Source organism: Chionomys nivalis, chromosome 3, assembly GCF_950005125.1.
Source record: "Chionomys nivalis chromosome 3, mChiNiv1.1, whole genome shotgun sequence".
NCBI lineage: Eukaryota > Metazoa > Chordata > Mammalia > Rodentia > Cricetidae > Chionomys > Chionomys nivalis.
In genome coordinates, this window is record NC_080088.1 from 68,293,036 (window position 1) to 68,310,891 (window position 17,856).

At 41.2% G+C, this 17,856-nt stretch overlaps 1 protein-coding gene across 6 annotated transcripts in view; it reads right to left on the reverse strand.

Annotated features, from left to right (window-relative positions):
- Tp63 (tumor protein p63) overlaps positions 1–17,856 on the reverse strand; it is a 210,975-nt gene that overhangs the window by 5,052 nt on the left and 188,067 nt on the right. For 2 of the 6 annotated variants that reach the window (XM_057764111.1, XM_057764117.1), the window contains 4 exons: positions 17,331–17,455; positions 15,329–15,411; positions 13,648–13,784; positions 1,483–1,640 (listed from right to left, as the gene is read on the reverse strand). In XM_057764111.1, the coding sequence (XP_057620094.1) occupies positions 1,483–1,640; positions 13,648–13,784; positions 15,329–15,411; positions 17,331–17,455 (503 nt within the window). Of the gene's footprint in view, positions 1–1,482; positions 1,641–7,690; positions 8,120–13,647; positions 13,785–15,328; positions 15,412–17,318; positions 17,456–17,856 lie in introns of those variants that run through there. The other 4 variants (XM_057764112.1, XM_057764113.1, XM_057764114.1 and 1 more) reach the window with 3 other exon arrangements.

Sequence of the window (17,856 nt, forward strand, 5' to 3'; positions counted from 1 at the left end):
GTTATATAATCCACTTGAATTCACCAATATCACCAATACTTTGGGCGTTTTGCAAAACCATGAGCTTCAAGTACTCACTTACATGCCCACCCCCAAAAAGTTTAGTACTAATAAAATTTATGGAACAAATTTTGTTTTCTGGAAAAAATAATATATCTAGAAAATAAGAATATAATTTGTATATTCTTTACTAACTAGAAGTATGGCTCAAGGGAAAGACCCCTGTGTGATGTAGCCAGCTGCAAAGTACACTTCTGAGACTTCTCCATCTATTTCCCTTCAGACGTCTCTGAGTACAGCAGAGGACTGCGTACTATAAATACAATCTTTGGAAAGTCGTGTAAATGTCAAGTGTTACAGCTACCACTATCTTGTCGCTAGAGCAAGTGGAGATATTTTAATTACTGTTACAAGAAAGAAAATAAAGTTGAATGGCTTCCCTTTGCAGTCGGGTTTGGGACCTCGGGGTGCATTATCAGGGTGAGAGAGGCAGCCTATTGCAAAGTCCCTGTTGGCAGATTATCTCAATGAGAAATCAACACGGGCTGCCAGACCACAGACAATCCCAGGCTCTCTTAGCTTCTTTCAGATAGGCTGGGATTTCCAAAGAAAAAGAAATCAAAGATTTGGTTACAATAATTAGGGACTTTAAAGGACCAGATGATAGGATCTTATCTTTTCACTGAGTGGGAATTTTAGGAGCCATGCAGTGTTCCATTCTCTCTATCTGGGAAGATACTATTATCCTTCTGCATTTTTACTATTATTCATTTCATTCAAATCTCTGCATCCCCTTTGTCTGGCTTACTCATAATAGACAAAGCAAATCTGTTTCTCGAAAAGCTATGTGCCAATTAGCATCTACTTATTTAGATCCAGTTTTTGCACTGCCTTTTATATCTCCAGTGAGTTACTATGAGGAATTCGTATGTGTACAGAAGTAAAGGGGAAGCCTCCTTATGGATTGGTTCCCTGCTTACTGCATATGGATTGAAGTCAGACTATAAAGCCAGAGATTCATAAAATGCTAAAAATGCGGAGGGATGGTTGTAGAGACAGAGCAGGAGAGCAAAGAACTAACTTGTTTGCTGTTGCATAGCTAATTCTGCAAGGATTGGGAGGGGAATCAATAATTTTGATGCTTTTAGTCTAGCGCTCCATACTTCTTCCCTCATGTCAGATAAACTTCTTATAAACCATGTCAGAGATGGTCAATGGAGGGCCTCCATCTGGGCTGTCTCAGTGAGATCTTTTTCCCTACTGAGGGAAGACTCTCACCCTTACATCTATCTCTATGATGGTGCTTTGCAGTAAAACCCATAACTCAAAAATGAGAAGCTAACTGGGAAAGCCAAGTCAGTCAACTGTGGTGGCCTCTGCCTCTGTGGCACTTAGCTTAGAGAACATTTGTGCCACGTTAAAGCATTCTTCTCCTGTACTAGCCCTGTGCATCCTTTGGCAGCTGAAGAGAGAGATGCTTACTGTTGGCTCCCATGCCCTCAGGCATGGTGGTGGGGGTGAGGGCGTTGCGCTGCTGTGGGTTGATAAGCTGGCTCACGGAAGGCAGCTTGTTCATGCTGTTCATTTTGCTCAGAGGTGGGGAGCTGTTACCGTAGGAAGACTGAGACTGCATCGAGGTCCTAGGAACACAAACATGGGAACGGTGGTCAGCATGGGATACTGAAAAGCAGGACCCGTCACTTCCAGCAGGTCTTGCCTTAGATTAAAACCTGCCCTAGAACTATGCATGGGCCAGATACTCCTCATGATTAATGACCTAGAGTCCTTGATTGTCCATGAGAGACTCCAAGGAAGGGCTGCAAAGCCATCACAAAACCCACTATTTTCTGGACTATACACAGTGGAGTGCTTGGTATCTCATTTGCGAGAGGAACATTTACACGCTTCTTTTCTTCCTTTTCCTCCATCTTCTTTCTCTCTCTTGTTTTTCAGCTTGATTAAATCTTAAAACCAGTAAGTAGAGAAAAGAACTTTGCAAGGCACACAGGCTGATGAAGAACAGAAAGACACCAAACTCAATTTGCAACTGAAGCTTTCCATTTACAACTTGCCAAGGCATCTGGGAGGCACAGCAAATGTCTGAAAGAGTCAGTCATCTGAGGCATTTGACAATGCTGTCAAATATCCTGCAGTCCTACAGAAACCCCCAAGGTATAAATACATTTCCTCAGCTAAGATCTTCATGAGCTGAGAGAAGACCCGGTGTGTGCCAACTGTGATTCTATGTAGGAGAACCACTGGGGTGTTGACTTTCTATAAATCTTTCATATGTGTGTATGTGTACAAAAATAGTAATCATATAAAGGCTAGAGCCATGTAAACAATAGGTCCAGCCATGTACCCTTGCTATACGAGCTACACTGTTAGCAGGAGATCTAAAATGATCATTTCTCATCTTTGAGAGACTCTCACAGTAGTGGTTCTAGCAGGGATAACCATCCCTCATCCATTGGAGGACGGAGCTAGAAACTAGAGGGGAGATACTAAAAACCGACTGTGGAGACCGTAGCCTTCACAGTGACTAATTGCTAAGACTATAGATCGAGGCTTTGAGCCCGTTCCCAACCTATGGTGGGAGTTCTCCTTTACAATTCATCAAACAATTAATCAATTCTGTCCTGATTTGCCTCCTTTAGACCACGGCCACAGTCTCATAAATATATTAAAAGACAAATTTGCCTTTTTATGTGGCTTTTATTTTTATGTGTTTCTGAAGGATATCAATATTGAATGCTTTGTAAAATTTAAAAGCTTTTAAATGATGGCTTTAAATATTTGTACTTTGGGTAATTTCTGAAGATGCAATGAATTCCCCATAGTTTTCTACATTAGTGCAGAGCACTTGCCTGGGTAAAGCAAACAATACGCTCTCCAGTTATTTGTGGAAATTAGAATGGCTTTACAAAACAACTACATTTTGCACCATTGTTTTAAATATTGTTCTCTTGAACCTTTTCCAAGCGGTACAAACGAGCATCATCTAATAACTATGCAATATCCGCTCCCTCCCACTCCCACTGTTTTGAGACACCTCAGTTTACCTGGCCGTCTTTCTCCCAAGTCTGAATGATAGCCACTATTGTGAAAATGACACACTGTGGTGTGGAAGCACATGGTGAACAAATAATTATTATTAGTGTTTGAAGAATGAGTAAATATGAAATGCTAAGAAAATATGCCCAAATGCCCAGTGCTCACTGCTAGATGGATGGGTTGAGGATAGAAAAGAGTCTCCTGGCACTTAGTCCCTGATTTTTTTTCTTTTTTGGGGGACATGCCTCAAGAAATAAAATGATGGTGGGTAATACGGTTGCAGGATCAAAAAACTGTTGAAGTACTAAGATAAACGTGAAAGGCCAAAGTAGGTAAGGAGCAATGGTTATGTAAAGGGAATCTAACAGCTACCAAGAAATTCTAAGTCCACATCATCACTGTGTTTCAGGAACCTGATGGGGAGTCAACCCATTCACATCAAGCCAGAAGCATCTGAAAGACCGTATCTAGTACAGAGTAAGGTAGTAGGGAGGTATTCAAGCTGCTGCTTCTGCACTTTCCTTGGGCTACCATCATGTAGCTAAGAGCTAGTCACCCATACTCCAGATTCAGATAGGATCTTTAATTTGCAAAGTCTCCATATTCTTCTCCATCTCCCCAAGTAGGTGAACAAAGAGCCAAAGCTAATGATAAGAATAGTTTTAACCAGTCAGGTGGTGGTAAAACACGCCTTTAATCTCAGTACTCGGGAGGCAGAGACAGGTGGATCTGTGTGTTCAAGGCCAGCCTGGTCTACAGAACAAGTTCCAGGACAGACTCCAAAACTACAGAGAATCCCTGTCTCAGAAAAACAAAACAAAAACAAAACAAAACAAAACAAAAAAGTAGTTTTAACCATTAGTAACTGCAATCCTGCAATCGGGAAGATAAAAGTATGTTACTGACGAACTTTGCGTTTCCCCCTGGACTTCCAGTCACAATGTATTGCTATTTCCTATATCCTGCTAAAACCTGTGGTCATTCTTTTTTTGCTAACTTATCCAATTGACTATTTTTTTTTACTGTAATAAACTTAATTTTAGGAAGAAACACTGAGGAATAAAAGATGAACAGTAAAGAAATCTGAATTTTGGAGCCAATTAAAATGTTTGTTAGTTTCTCAATATGAGATAAATTTATGAAGTGCCTGAATTTGATCAATGTCACAACTGAACTTCCTTTCCTTAGAGCAAGCTTCAGGCTGGTTCTGCAAGAGTGCCTATGACGTCTAAAGGAACTCAGGTGAGAATCCTGGACGTTGCTCACTATCTTAGAGACACTGAGAATCGTCATCCATTCCTACTCCCTTACAGCCCCACATGGTCAGTCTATAACCTAGTATTTTGTCAAGGAAATATAAGGTACCCACATACAAATTCATAAGAAGAAATAACCAGTCTTGACACATATATTTAATTGAGTAGACTTAAAAAATGATTTTGGGTAATGTCAAAAGGGTCATAAATTTTGAATGCACCCACTAGAACATGAGTAGGTTTTATGGATGCAAAGATGAAGGTCATGGCACTGTGGTCATTACCGACTTCACAGTGTCTGAAATGGACAGCCATCACACACTCAGGAAAATGTGTGATCCTGGGTGAAAGTCACAGCCAATACAGAGGCCCTGAAAAACAGTCAAATGCTTGGCCATTACAAGTGCAATCCCATGGCCCTTGAGCAAACAGTCCCCCAAAACATCAAAAAAGAAACAGAAGCTATGCTGAGTTGTCCTGTCACCCACTCCAACCAAAGGTAAAGAACTAAACTGCGATGACAGCTGCTCTAAAGGACAATGTGGTGTGGTTTCTACTGGAGGGCCTCTGTGATGCTTTGCTAGGGTTTTCTGGGAACCAAGTGCTATAAAGATACACACAGTTAAGTCTCCTATAGCTATAATCTTAGCAGATATTTTGGACACGCTAGTAATACTTAGGAAAGTATTAGTAAACCCAAGTCACAGGTTTGTTTTGTTTTGGTTTTCAGTGGTGGTGATTGAACCTAGGTCCTTAAACATGTCATCAAATTCTCTACCACCAATCTCATTTGTCCACAGCTCACAATTCCTGGTTTTTAACTCTCAAACCATTAACTTCTGTGTGTCTTGTTAAGAATAACATTTAGAATTCCAGAGCTAGATGTGCTTTTAAATTGGTGGTTCTCAACTTGTGGGTCACGACCCCTTAGGGGGATCACATATATCAGATATTCCGCATATCATATTTTACATTATGATTCACAACAGTAGCAAGATTACAGTTATGAAGTAGCAATGACAATAATTTTATGGTTGAGGGGTCACCACAGCATTAGGAACTGTGTTAAAGGGCTTCAACATTAGAAAGGTTGAGAACCACTGTTTTAAATGATCTGGGATTAGAAATTAGGCTTCCTGTTTCTGCCTTTCATGATTTCGGGGTGAAAGATAACTTCATGATAAGTTCCAAGCTACGTTTAAGGGCTTCTGAACCCTTGCTTGTTCCTCTTTCTTCATGTAAATCCTTTCATTATATGAACTAAAAAAACATTCAACTCAAATTTGGAAACATAGTGAAAAAAATGTATCTTGTCACACCATTTCTAGAATGCTCACTATAGAAAGGGGAAAGGAATAGTGAAGGGGAGGGATACTCTGAATATGAGGAATATTAAAAAACAGAAATACGTAGAAAAATAATTATACCTCTTCTAAGTATTTACCAAGTTCAGGCCCTGTCTGTGGCCTGTGCGCTGGGTAAGCTTGCGTCTAAAGACCGTGGGCAGCAAGAGTTCTTTAGAAGGTCAACCATAATAAAGAAATATATTCCATCATTTTAAATATACACAATCATATAAAGGTTGCTATAAGTACAGAGAAAATTTACATAAGAATAGCTAAAAGAGAAAAACGTTTCTGAAACAAATGTCAAAAACCTCTAAGAATGTTTCCAATTTTTGAAGTAATTATGGCTCAAAGTTACTAACTGAAATATAACAAGGGCATCAGAATTTACTAATACACTTTAATCTCTTGTCAAGATGTTTTTGTCTTATGCTTTTTATCTGCTACTTGCTTTGGTGCATTTATTAAAACTTCATTGGAAAGAGTAATCACAATAACATAAAGCCCAGAACACATAGAAATTTAAATCCCCAAACTTAGGATATTGGCCGTACTCTAGATTACTAGCCAAAGATTATATGGTATATAAACCTAATTATATGATACATTTGAATTTAGTTTAACTTTAATTAGTAAATCTGTTGATTTTAAACAAAGTTCAAAACTTGTTCAGATGTCTTTTGGCACTCTAGAACACTAAGTATTCACAGGGGGCCTGTTCATTTAGACCAATGTTTCTCAATCTGTGGGTCACAACCCTTTTGGGGGTGACATATCATATATCCTACATAGCAAATATTTACACTGTAATTAACAACAGCAGCAAAATTACAGTTATGAAGTAGCAAAGAAACATTTTATGGTTGGGGGTTGCCACAGCATGAAGAACTGTATTATAGGATCGTGGCATTAGGAAGGCTGGGAACCACTGACTCAGGCATTGTAACTAATTTTTCAGAGTGTTAACCTGGATATAATATCTTAAATAAAATTACAAAAGAGACAAAGACCAGACCACAGTGACTGCCCTGTAACTCTTATTATTTAGACCCATGCATAGCACTTGCAACGCTTAAGATATAAGAATATACTGTACTGGGGGGGAGGGGGGGCAAGAGAGACAGAAACAATAACTACAAGATAAACCAAGATGCAAAAGTTTATTGAAAATTAAAACCACACATCCACAAAGCAACAGCCTCTATCACAAGAAATTGTTGTCTTGATAACACAAGAGAAAGTGCTGGTAAGCCGGTTAGGGTGCGAGGTGACAGGGACATTGAAGGAAGAAACAGAGACAGTCCTTTTGAGTTGGGAAAATATGTGAAAAGGAAAGAGAACTTGATTGGCTTTCTGTAATTTCTAGGCTAGGAATATTGATTTTAATACCTGTATGCTTAGATATCATTCAGTCAGAGAAGTCTCCCAGATAAATGCACATGAATGGCAGTGAGAAATCTGGCTGGTTCGCTGGTAGGCAGGGTTGAGGGCTAGCAGCCCTAATTAAACAACAGATCTGGTGAGGAGACTTTGAGCTCTCCCGGCATTGAACAACAGTAAGCAGGTACCTGCTTATATTTCAGGGATAGTTTCAACTCCTATTAACACCATAAAATTAGCTTACCTGCCTTAGCATCTCAACAACCATTTTGAGGAGTAAACAAAGAAGACTATCATAGCAGATGCTAATGTACAGTGGCAGAGATCGGACCTGGCAAAGCCTTAGTGAACTTTCTCCTTCCGTAGGAAGAGAATACATGAACGATGCAACTGCTCAACAAGAATCCTGACCCCAGTCCCCTTGATACCTTTGTCTGTTACTGTTTGCAGTATTGCTCCATATCCAACATTCAAAGGGCCCAGACTCCCAGTCAAGACAATTTGCTTAGGCACAGACAATAACAGATTTTTTTTCTTGTTTCTTAAAAATACATCTTAAGTTTGAGACCTGCTCAAAAGCTTTATTATGAGTTTTAGAAACACAACAGAAGGTAACAGAAAAGGATTCCAATAAACATTGTAATGCCTCAGCCCAAGGGATCCCCCTCCCTCCTGGGAAAACAATAGAAAGCTCACAGACAAGCACAGTTGGAGTTCCTGCCCAACCAGGGCAGGCTCTAAAGATACAAAATCTGCAGTAGGCATCTTTCCTTTGTAACACTTTGAGTCCCTTCAAAGATTCTCTCACTAGTGGCTGCTTGCCTTTGAGCAGCTGGGTCTCTGAGCCAAAGTGTCTTCAAGTCCTGTTTGTGAGGGCCGGATACATGTACACGCATGCACGCGCTCCCCCCCACACAAACACACACGGAAACACAACAAACACACGTGCTCCAACACAGATGGGGGGTCTATGGGTACACGGAGCGGTTTGGGGGGTTGGAATGTCTAAAGAAGACTTCAGACTGGGTCGGAGCTTCTCTCCGGGGCTCCGCAAGCTCATTCCTGAAGCAGGCTGAAAGGAGACTGCAGAGAGGAACCAGAGAAAGAGAATGAAGGCTTAGGACTCATGCATCCACATCAAATGAGCACAGAGCTACACCCTTCTACCTTCATGATCATAGTGCAGGCGGCACAGACAGGCTCAAACGCTGCTTCTTTCGTTTCCTTTAAAAGGCCTCCTTTAAGGTCATCCGGAACTTCTACTTCTCAAGAGTTATGTAAAGGAGAGACGAGGTAAGGTGGGGGCAGCTAATCAGCAGTATACATCAGGATCTTATTTTTAAAAATGCATTGTCCCAAGTCCTCCCTAAGATCTGGCTGGGGCCCAGTCATGCCCATTTCTTAACATAAAGTGACTCATTTGAGGATTATGGTGACAGGCAGGTTCACTGTTTAGCACAGTGTTTGGCATGGGTCGACTGGACTCAATTAATTGACAAAGGGAATAGAGAGAAACAAGAATAAACTTTGATCCTCTGTAAAAATGTCACATACCCAATTATTATGCCTCATTACTGCTCTGTCTAGCCAAACTCTGAGGTCTGAAGAAATAGATCTTATCAGTGTGGGGGCTGCGTCATCATGCATCTGCACAGAACTATTAATGAGCATTTTGTATGGGCCCCGATTGAGGTGGGTAAATACCTTAATCCTCTCCGTCACAAACTTGGCCTATAAATGCATATATCAAACTCATGAAAGCAACTTTTGCATAATTAAGAAATCAATTATGCCATAGGATGCCAAGAATAAGCCCTTTTATTTGGCTAAAGGTTGTGCAACCTGGTGAAGTGTTGGGAACTGTTTCCCACACAGGATTTTCAAATCCTATTTGTTTAGTCCTTTCAAAGGAGCAAGGCCATTTTCCAACTCAATCCATGACCTAGTGTACCAGCGAGATTGAGATGTTCATAACAAAATACGCCAGGATATACATCATGGGGGAAGCAACTTATAACTTAAAGATCCAGTTTGGAGACTTCTGTGTTTGGAAGCTGAAGTCTGGAGAGTTTCTGATAGGGAAGCCTAGTGTACTTGGCATGTACTGATCATATCAGTGTTCCAGTGAAGGCAAGACTAGATACACCCTGTGGGTTCAAACTTTCAGACTTAGAAGCAGGGCCAGCTCTACAAAGAGATATGCACAATTGGAGAAGTGACCTAACTGAATTTAATAAACCTCTGAGATTTTTCTCCATTAGTAATCTAGAGGTAAGAAACCTGTCTTGAAAAATAGCATCATTTAGCTGTGAAGTTCCAAAGTAATACTGTGTTCACTATAAAAATTCAGATTTTTATATAGTTGTCAGGTTGAACAACATGAAATTATGAGGTTGTTTCCTGTTGATGTTGTTTTCAAATCTACAGAGCTGGCAATTTCCAGCAAATGTTCTGAAAATGGGTGGCCTTATAAACTAATTTAGAAGTGCAGCTTTAATGATTTATATCCATTTGGATATCTGTGTCATTTACTTTTTCCTAAATTCATTAGTAATCTTGAGCATAACGTCTGCTTCTTAATACATGAAGCCGGGAGAGGAGCATTCCTGTTTTAAAAAAGAAAAAAGAAAAGAAAGAATAGGGCTTTAAACTGAAAGAGCAAGACTAAGGACCAAGCGGCAAGCAACCATGGCAACATGGGAAGGGATGCTCCCTGCAGCCTTAGCTGTTTTGTGCGCTTGCTTGGTCTTCCCAGCCTTTGTGTGAGGGCTGGAACCAGTCTTGAAGAACCTGCTCAAAAGTAGCACCCTCTGGCTTCTGTTTACTATGGAGCCACAGTTAAGACATCACTATAGAATGAGGGCATCTTGTAGTGTCACAGCGTATATTGTAAGTTAATGGAATCTTTTCCATAGAGAACAAAATACAGTTTTCCAGAAGGAAATGACAGCTAGGAAAAGTGTAAAGAAGTCATACTGGTCTGAGAACAGCAGAGGCAAGGACAGTGAATTCCAGGGAAAAGCAAGTAAACAAACAAATAAACAAAAAGAAAACATGTCACATGGGCTTTAATCTAAACGTTAAGGCTTCCTAAAACAGGTGTCAACAAAACAGCCTAGCATTATGAACCAGTGCCCATGGGACAGCAAGGGAGTGGAATTTAGTAAAAATCTGTAAAAAGATTTGAGCTCTAGTAAACTATATTTGTATCACTGTGGGCAAGAAAATGGAAATATAATTTTGTCTTTAACAGTGCAAAGCCCAAGCATGTCTATAATAACTTGAATCATAGCAACTCGGTTCAAAATCTGTTTTCCATACAGCCTATGATCATGAAGGTAACCATGAAGGGTTGAAAAAAAAAAAAGAAAGAAATGATAAATCCATGCACAAGTGAAAAGCAAGCAGAGAGAAAACACAGAATGGGAGATTAAGGAAGCAATTAAACTGAAAATATTTTACTGCCACCTTGTAGGAAGTATATTTCTTTCCCACCAATTTTCATTCTACTAAAAAAAAAAATTCTTACCAGCATTAAATTGGTAATATGTTTTAGAAAGGAAATCACAGGCTATTACAGGCACTTTCTAAGTTGATTTATTCTTTTCAAATTTTTGTCAGGAAATTAGATTTCCAGTTTTTCTTTGTCTACTTATTCCTGTCTCCTGCTCTTGGAGATTCACATGAAAATAAAAGAGCTGGAAAAAAATCTCAGCTGAAGACTATAGCAACAGGAGGACCTACATGAATTCATGCCAATCATCAGGGAGACATATATAATGGTATAAACATGGAATTGGACCAAACATCTGTATTTTGCAAAGATCTCATTTTGCAATCTGTTAGCTCTCCATGCGCAAGCCATCACAGCTGTGAGAGACCAACTCAAAACCATGCACATGATTGTTTCCAACAAACACCCTGGGAACTGTGCAACTAACTCCTTACTATTCATCTTTAACTACTCCTGGAAAAGGATAAAAATAAGTCCCGAAAATCTTTTAGACCATTTTTGCTAGCACAACTTTAGCATACATTTTCTTCTCCGACAAAATAGATTGCTCCATAAAGAAGGGATAATAAAACTTCCCTCGGGAGCAGTGCAAGGTGATCAATCAGCTACCAGCTACTTGGGAAAAATCCTCACACAGAGATACAAGGTCAGTATTTTCATCTATACAGTGTAAATACAGATAGCATGAGCCCCTGACCAGAACAAGCCACTTGAGTCAAAAGGTCTACAAAACAAAGATAGGTTATTTCCTTTCTTATCTAATCTATGCAAGCTTCTTTAATTTATACAATCCTGATCATTGCAAAGCTTTCTTAATATTACAACACTGTTTTAGTTAGGAATTCACTACTTGATGCAAACTACCGGAAGGCAGAAGCCCTAATTCTTGTTTCCATTTTAAAGTCACGTATTATAGTGTGCTTTACTAAAGGGATTAGATCACCATGAGCACTTGTTATCTCAGTAGAAATGCTTTATTTGTCATAGGACAAAAGAGACCTCTGGTGAAGGCTGCTGTCTGCAGCTGACTTCAGGACTTTTTGTGCGCGTTTCTTACCTCTCTAGAATACACATAATAACTTTGTGATGTGCCCGTTCAACAGAAATTCCACTTCAATGAACACAAAAAGATGAGGAGCCTATTCACCTGCAAGAGTGGTTGGCAAGCTCTCCAGCATGGTTCACGAGCTGCCAGTGGTTTTTACTCTTTTAAACATGGAGGAGGTAGCAATTATGACATAAGAACATGGTATGAAATACAAGTTTCAGACTCCACAAGAAGATACTCATGTGACAGCCACCCTCATTGAGTTATGGCACCTACTGCTGTTCTCCGGACACAAGCATAGAACCAATCGGTTATAAGAGAGCATCTGCAGCCAGATGCATAACATACCTAACACTCATGCTTCAGAAGAAGAGAATGCTTACTAGTTCCTGCACTAGATGGTTCTTTCTTCATTAATGAGAAAAACAATGTCCAGAGCTGACGACTCAGAACTAGTTCAACACAACACATTATTATATGATACAATCCTCATCCTACTGATGTTGGCTGAGCTAAAGGTTTTGAGAATTAACTGGAAGCAATTCTCAGAGGAAGGCACTCTTACTTATTCCTCTGCAGCCTACTGTGTTTCAGCGGTGCATTCCTTGGATCCCGTTTGCATGTTTTTAAGTGAACTAAATGGAATCTATACTTGATTATCTTAACATCCACTGATGTCAGATATCCAAAAGAATACATATTGTTGCCAGTGAGAATTTTGTGTATTCTGATTTTCCTGTAGAGTATTCTGTATCTCAAAGAAATCACTTGATTAAATTTTATGTTTGGCCTTCAGAACAAATGATAGTTACGAATTGTAAAACTTCCATGTGAGATGCGATAGTCAAAGGGTCTTACATTCTCAACAGCTTTCAGCTGAGAAGGGGGCATGCTCATTTCCCAATCTTCTGCTGTTCCCCACTCATAAGTCAGCTATGGTTTTTAGAGATGGCGTCTAGACCCCCCAGCAGCATTTATATTGCTTAAGTGCCCTTTTTTATACTTATGTAGAAGTAGTCAATAATGTCAGAAAAGAATTAGTATTTCTCGCTCACTTACATTTCTATTTTAAAGATCTTCTTTGGTCAAACCTTATGACTATTAGACTAGCTTAAAAAAATTAGCAAACAAACCTCTTTTCTCAGTCAAGGTACTTTTTGATACCTCTTCATCTTGTCCTGAAAGGTTGAGTATTTGAAATTTCTCCAGTAGACTGAAAATGTAGTATAGACATTTATCTACCGAGACTCTGTGGCAACACCTGCACTAATATACAATGTATTAAACTCACAAGTGACGGTACTTAAGCACCCAAAGATAGCTATAAGCAGAGCTCTGATTGGCCAATCTCCCATCCTTTCAGAAGAGCTATTCTCTTCTTGTCACAAAACAATTAACACCAAAGCTCTGAGTGGAAAGGTGAAACTTAACATATGAGCAGACTGTATGCATATGCTAATAAGGTTGTATGCATATGCCAATAAGGTTATATGCATATGCGAATAAGGTTGTATGCATATGCTAATAAGGTTGCCAAACCTTTCCCATTTATTTAAAAATGTATTGCTGGAAGATAGTCTAGAACAAAGATGCTAAAACACAGAAATTTGATATGACTCTGTCCTGCGCTGAGACATCCCTCAAGGAACAGGGCTAGGTCTCAGAACCCTAGTTAACATAGCAGGCAAACAGTTCACCTCCTCGTAGGAAAACCTCCTCAGTCCTCTTTACCTATAGCCAAAAGGGATTGCATGTATCCTAGGAGATACACATGCCAATCCTCTGTGATGAGGAAAGGGTTTTGAAAATGATAAGTTGTTAGAACAGGGTATTAATTAGTAAGTGTTATCATGAGCTGGGAGCTTGTAATAGAACACAAGTGAACACTCCAAATGTCACACGACACACAGAAGGAGGCCAAACCAGCTCGTCTAAACTCTTAGGGACCACACAGTGTCAGAGTCAGCTTCTGCCATTAGCCTGCCGCTGATGCCAACAGCCAGCAGTCCCCCTTGCTCATGCCTTCCGCAAGGACGGTGGCACACTCACTGTTTCTGGAGTAAGTGCTGGTGCTGCTGTTGCTGCTGCTGCCTGTAAGTTTCGATCGTGTGCTGCGGGAGGTACTGCATGAGCTCCAGGGACTCCTTGATCTTCAGCAGCATTTCGTAAGTCTCACGGCCTCTCACCTAGGCAGAAACCAGAAAACGGGGAGGATGAAGAGCTGCAGACTAGGCAAAACTCAGTCGCATCTCACTATTTGCGGATTATGTACTGGTAAATACATCTCCTCGCTAATACATATTTCCAACATGAAAACAAGTATAGCTGGCACTTTTCAGCCAGTTAGAGACACACACAGGGACAGATGAGCTGAGTCATGTGTATAAGTTCCCAGCTGAAGGTGAGCAAGGAAAGGCTATGCTACTGTATATGCTTTGATGCTGTGAACTAGCGTTCTTTCCCCAGCCTACTTATGGTCATCTAATTCATATTTTTGTGTTTTCTGTGGATGACTTTGTTTTAACTGAGGAGAAGGCTGGGCTAGAGTGAAGGCAGCAGCCTACTTGGGCCTTGGGGGTGACTGTATGCTGCATTCTAGACCTTATGCATGTATCTGCCACACAGTCATTGACCTGCGTACGAACAACAGATGCGCCCAGTTTCTCCTCTGCTGTTATTAGCCTGCTCTCGTCTCTTTTCTCCGAAATGCCCACCCTGACTTTAGGGCTGCTCTTCTCCTCACATTTTCTCCTTCACATGTGTTTCCTCAGCCTTGCTCTACTAAGAACTTCATTATCTTGGAAGTGCGAGGTGCTCAGTTTAAGGCAAATGTTTGGAAGACATTCATCCTTCCTTACAAATGCTTGAGAACCAGCCTACTGGTCACTCAACTTGAATTGATTCCATGGCCTTTCTCATCCTGTTAACTTGATTTTGTCTAACTGCTCATTTCTTTAGATCCAATTCATCACAGTAGCCCCTTCATGATGATGCACTGGGATTTCGATGGAATATTAGTATAGTATAGAAGGTGTAATGTTTTACCTAGAGGGAAAACATCCACTTTCTGTAGCCTTAGAAGCAAGACTGGAAACCTCAGCTGACTGCCTGTCAGATTTCTCTGAGAGCCAGGGCTGGGAAGGCAGGGAAGGCTGGGAAGGAGGCATGTACTCCCGAATGAACCTGCTGAACGACTTAAACTCTAATCCCAGGGTGGTAGCTCAGTCATTGCTCCTGACACTGTCACCTGTGTCAGCTTGGATGGCATCAGGGTTAAACATCTTACAAAGTTTAAGAAGAACAGCAATAGCCACTGTAGGTGGCAAAGACCTAAGGTAGTAAGAACCCAATGAATGCTACCCATAATCTAATGACGTGGAAGATGTGATTAGTGGCCCTGTAAATAATTTCTCAGAGAGCTATGCAGCTTTCTATCCTGTGGAAGAGAATATGCAGAAGACGACAGCATTTCAGAAGAGGGTCCTCCCCAGAACCTGACCAAGGGCAAGTTGCCCTCGGCCTCAGACTTCCAACCTTCAGCTGCAGCACCGGGAGAAATCGATGGTGCTTGCTCACACGCTGCATCATCTAAGTCCCTGCTGTTCTTACTCCAAGGAGGGAGGGTTCTTCCCTCTTTCCCCGAGGAACTGGGTGAGGACTGTCTAAGAAATGTATGCTGAAGAAAGGGGAAATGAAGCTGAAGCGACTGTGACAATTCAAGGTGACTCACTGGTAGGTACAGCAGTTCATCATCTGGGGATCTTCGTTTCTTGATGGAAGTCATCTGGATGCCGTGTGTATTCTGGCGAAAAGCTGGAGGAAGAAGTACATAAGCTTCATTGGGAGAGTTTGTGAGAGCTGATGCACTGAATCTGATCTTTAAGGATACGTACAAAATAGAAACTGCCTAGCAACATGGGAGATAAGGAATGTCGGTCCTAAGTACCCATCAATTGATGCTAGTTGCTTTTATATAAAGTAACAAGGTGAGAGAGAGATAGAAAAGGCAGCAGAGAAGGCAAACCCAGGAGGCTGTCGTGGGGGTGCAGGGGCATTCAGAATATGTGCTACCGACGTGTGTCTCTGAAAAACTGTTAAGAAAAAGGAAATGCGGTTTTCTTGTTTTGCTTTTTGAAAAGTTTTATGGTTCAGATCATGCATCTCCTAAGAAGTCAAATGTGCATGTTACAGGAACTTTGTTGGCCATAGTCAAATGGGGGAATTAGTGAGTGATAAATTACTAAGGTTTTTAACCTAGCATCTCTAATCAGCTAGGATCCAGGGTGTGAAAATGATCTTTCCATCAAAGCTCAGCTATTCTGTTCTTACTATAAACCACTAAATTGTTGGTAAGTAGAGTCCCCAAGATAGGCTGCGCTATTGCTCCATGCTAGCTGCAGGCGCAAGAGAAGTTAGAATGGGGATATGTATATATGGCACATTTGAGTTATTTGAGGAGTTGTCATGGGGACTGAGGGAATCTAGCAGAAAAACATATCACGCTCAGAAGTTGGAAGTCAGTGGTGATGGGTTCTCCTGTGAAGAACAGTTCTAGTTTTAATCCATATAAATACTAATAGGTAGTAAGATTAAGCCCTCCTCAAGCCAGGTGGTAGTGGTGGCGCATGCCTTTAATCCCAACACTCAGGAGGCAGAGGCAGGTGGATCTCTGTGAGTTCGAGGCCAGCCTGGTCTATAAGAGGAGCTAGTTCCAGGACAGGCTCCATATCTACAGAGAATCCCTGCCAAAAAAAAAAAAAAAGGTACTGTGATATACTTTAAAATAGGCATAGCTATTCATTCCTGGAATTCCAGAACACTGACTACTGAAGGGGAAGAGTTGATGTGAGTTCAAAGCCAGCCTGGTACATATAGAGATTTCCAGGGGCACAGAGTGGAATCTCTCTTTAAGAAACCAAAATTAACTTGGTGAGCTGCCACTGGGTTGACATTTATGTAAAGTGCTTTCTAGGACAGCATTTCTGTATAAGTCAGCAGCACATGTGAACAATGGTTTGCAGATATTGTGCACTGGCCCTTGGGACTCTGTGGAGGTGGCTGAGATGAAGACATACACCACAGTCACGTGAACCCCTTCTAATGATGCCAACACTTCTGCTTTCAAAATTTTGTACTACAGGATTCTTGAAATATCCCAATAAAAAACAGAATTAATTAGAATCCAAGTTTAGTACCAAATGTTAAGGTAGCTGAGGCCTCATTCTGGTCACCATGTGCCGTCTAGGCTCAGTGCGACCACATTTGTACATCCCTGGACTGTGCCTAAGGAAATACATTTGTGAACGGTACTGTTCCTTAGATCCCCAAGGAAAACAGGTACCACCTTAATCCTATGCTTAATAACTGAAAGACAAATCGACACCTGCAGCTTTAGGTAACATTCGACCCAGGTGGAGGGCTTATAAAACACAGATCACTGGGACATCAAAAACAGCAAGTCCAGAGTCCGAGCATGTGCCCAGTTTCCAGGTGTTTTTGATGCTATTGGTGCGGACACCAGATCCCAAGTAATCTCCCGCTAAGAATAATTGGAGTGCCCTAGGGTGGGTCCAGTGCGATCCTATTTTCTTTGAGAGCTCAGGTCACACTGGCTCATAAAGCTCATAGCTTTCCTCGCATGGCCTTCCTAATCTTATTTGCAGATTCCCACATCTGGAGAAGACTTGTCCCCGCCCCATCTGGCCACTACATCTACTTACGGCGCTTCGTACCATCACCGTTCTTTGCGCTGTCCGAAACTTGCTGTTTTCGGATGCTGTCTTCATCGGCTTTCCTGTCTCTTCCGGGGCAAGCGCAGATCCGGGCCTCGAAGCACCGTCGGCCCAGAACTTGCCCACTAGGAATTAGAGAAGAACAACAGGTTAAAGTTACAGGGGTCTTGTCCCTGAGGTCGGCCCTCATACGTGTGTCTTCACACCCTTCAGCATGGCTGTTCAGAGCAAGCGCCCAGAAGCACCTGGCAGAACACGAAACTGTGTGCATGCCACAAGCAATACAAATAAAGAACATTCCATTCACTTTGCAAAGACCCTCCGAGCCATTAGCTGAACAGCTGTATTTAGCTACATATTTTGAAGGAAACTTGAGTTAAGCCAGGGGATGTCCCAGGATAAAATCGCCTCAGGCAGCTCAGACTTCTCAAGGAAACCAGTGAATGCCTTGGGGGCCACATGAAAACAAACACTGTCTATCAGAAACAATTCCAGTCAGATGTCAAGTATTCAGGTCTGAAGTGAC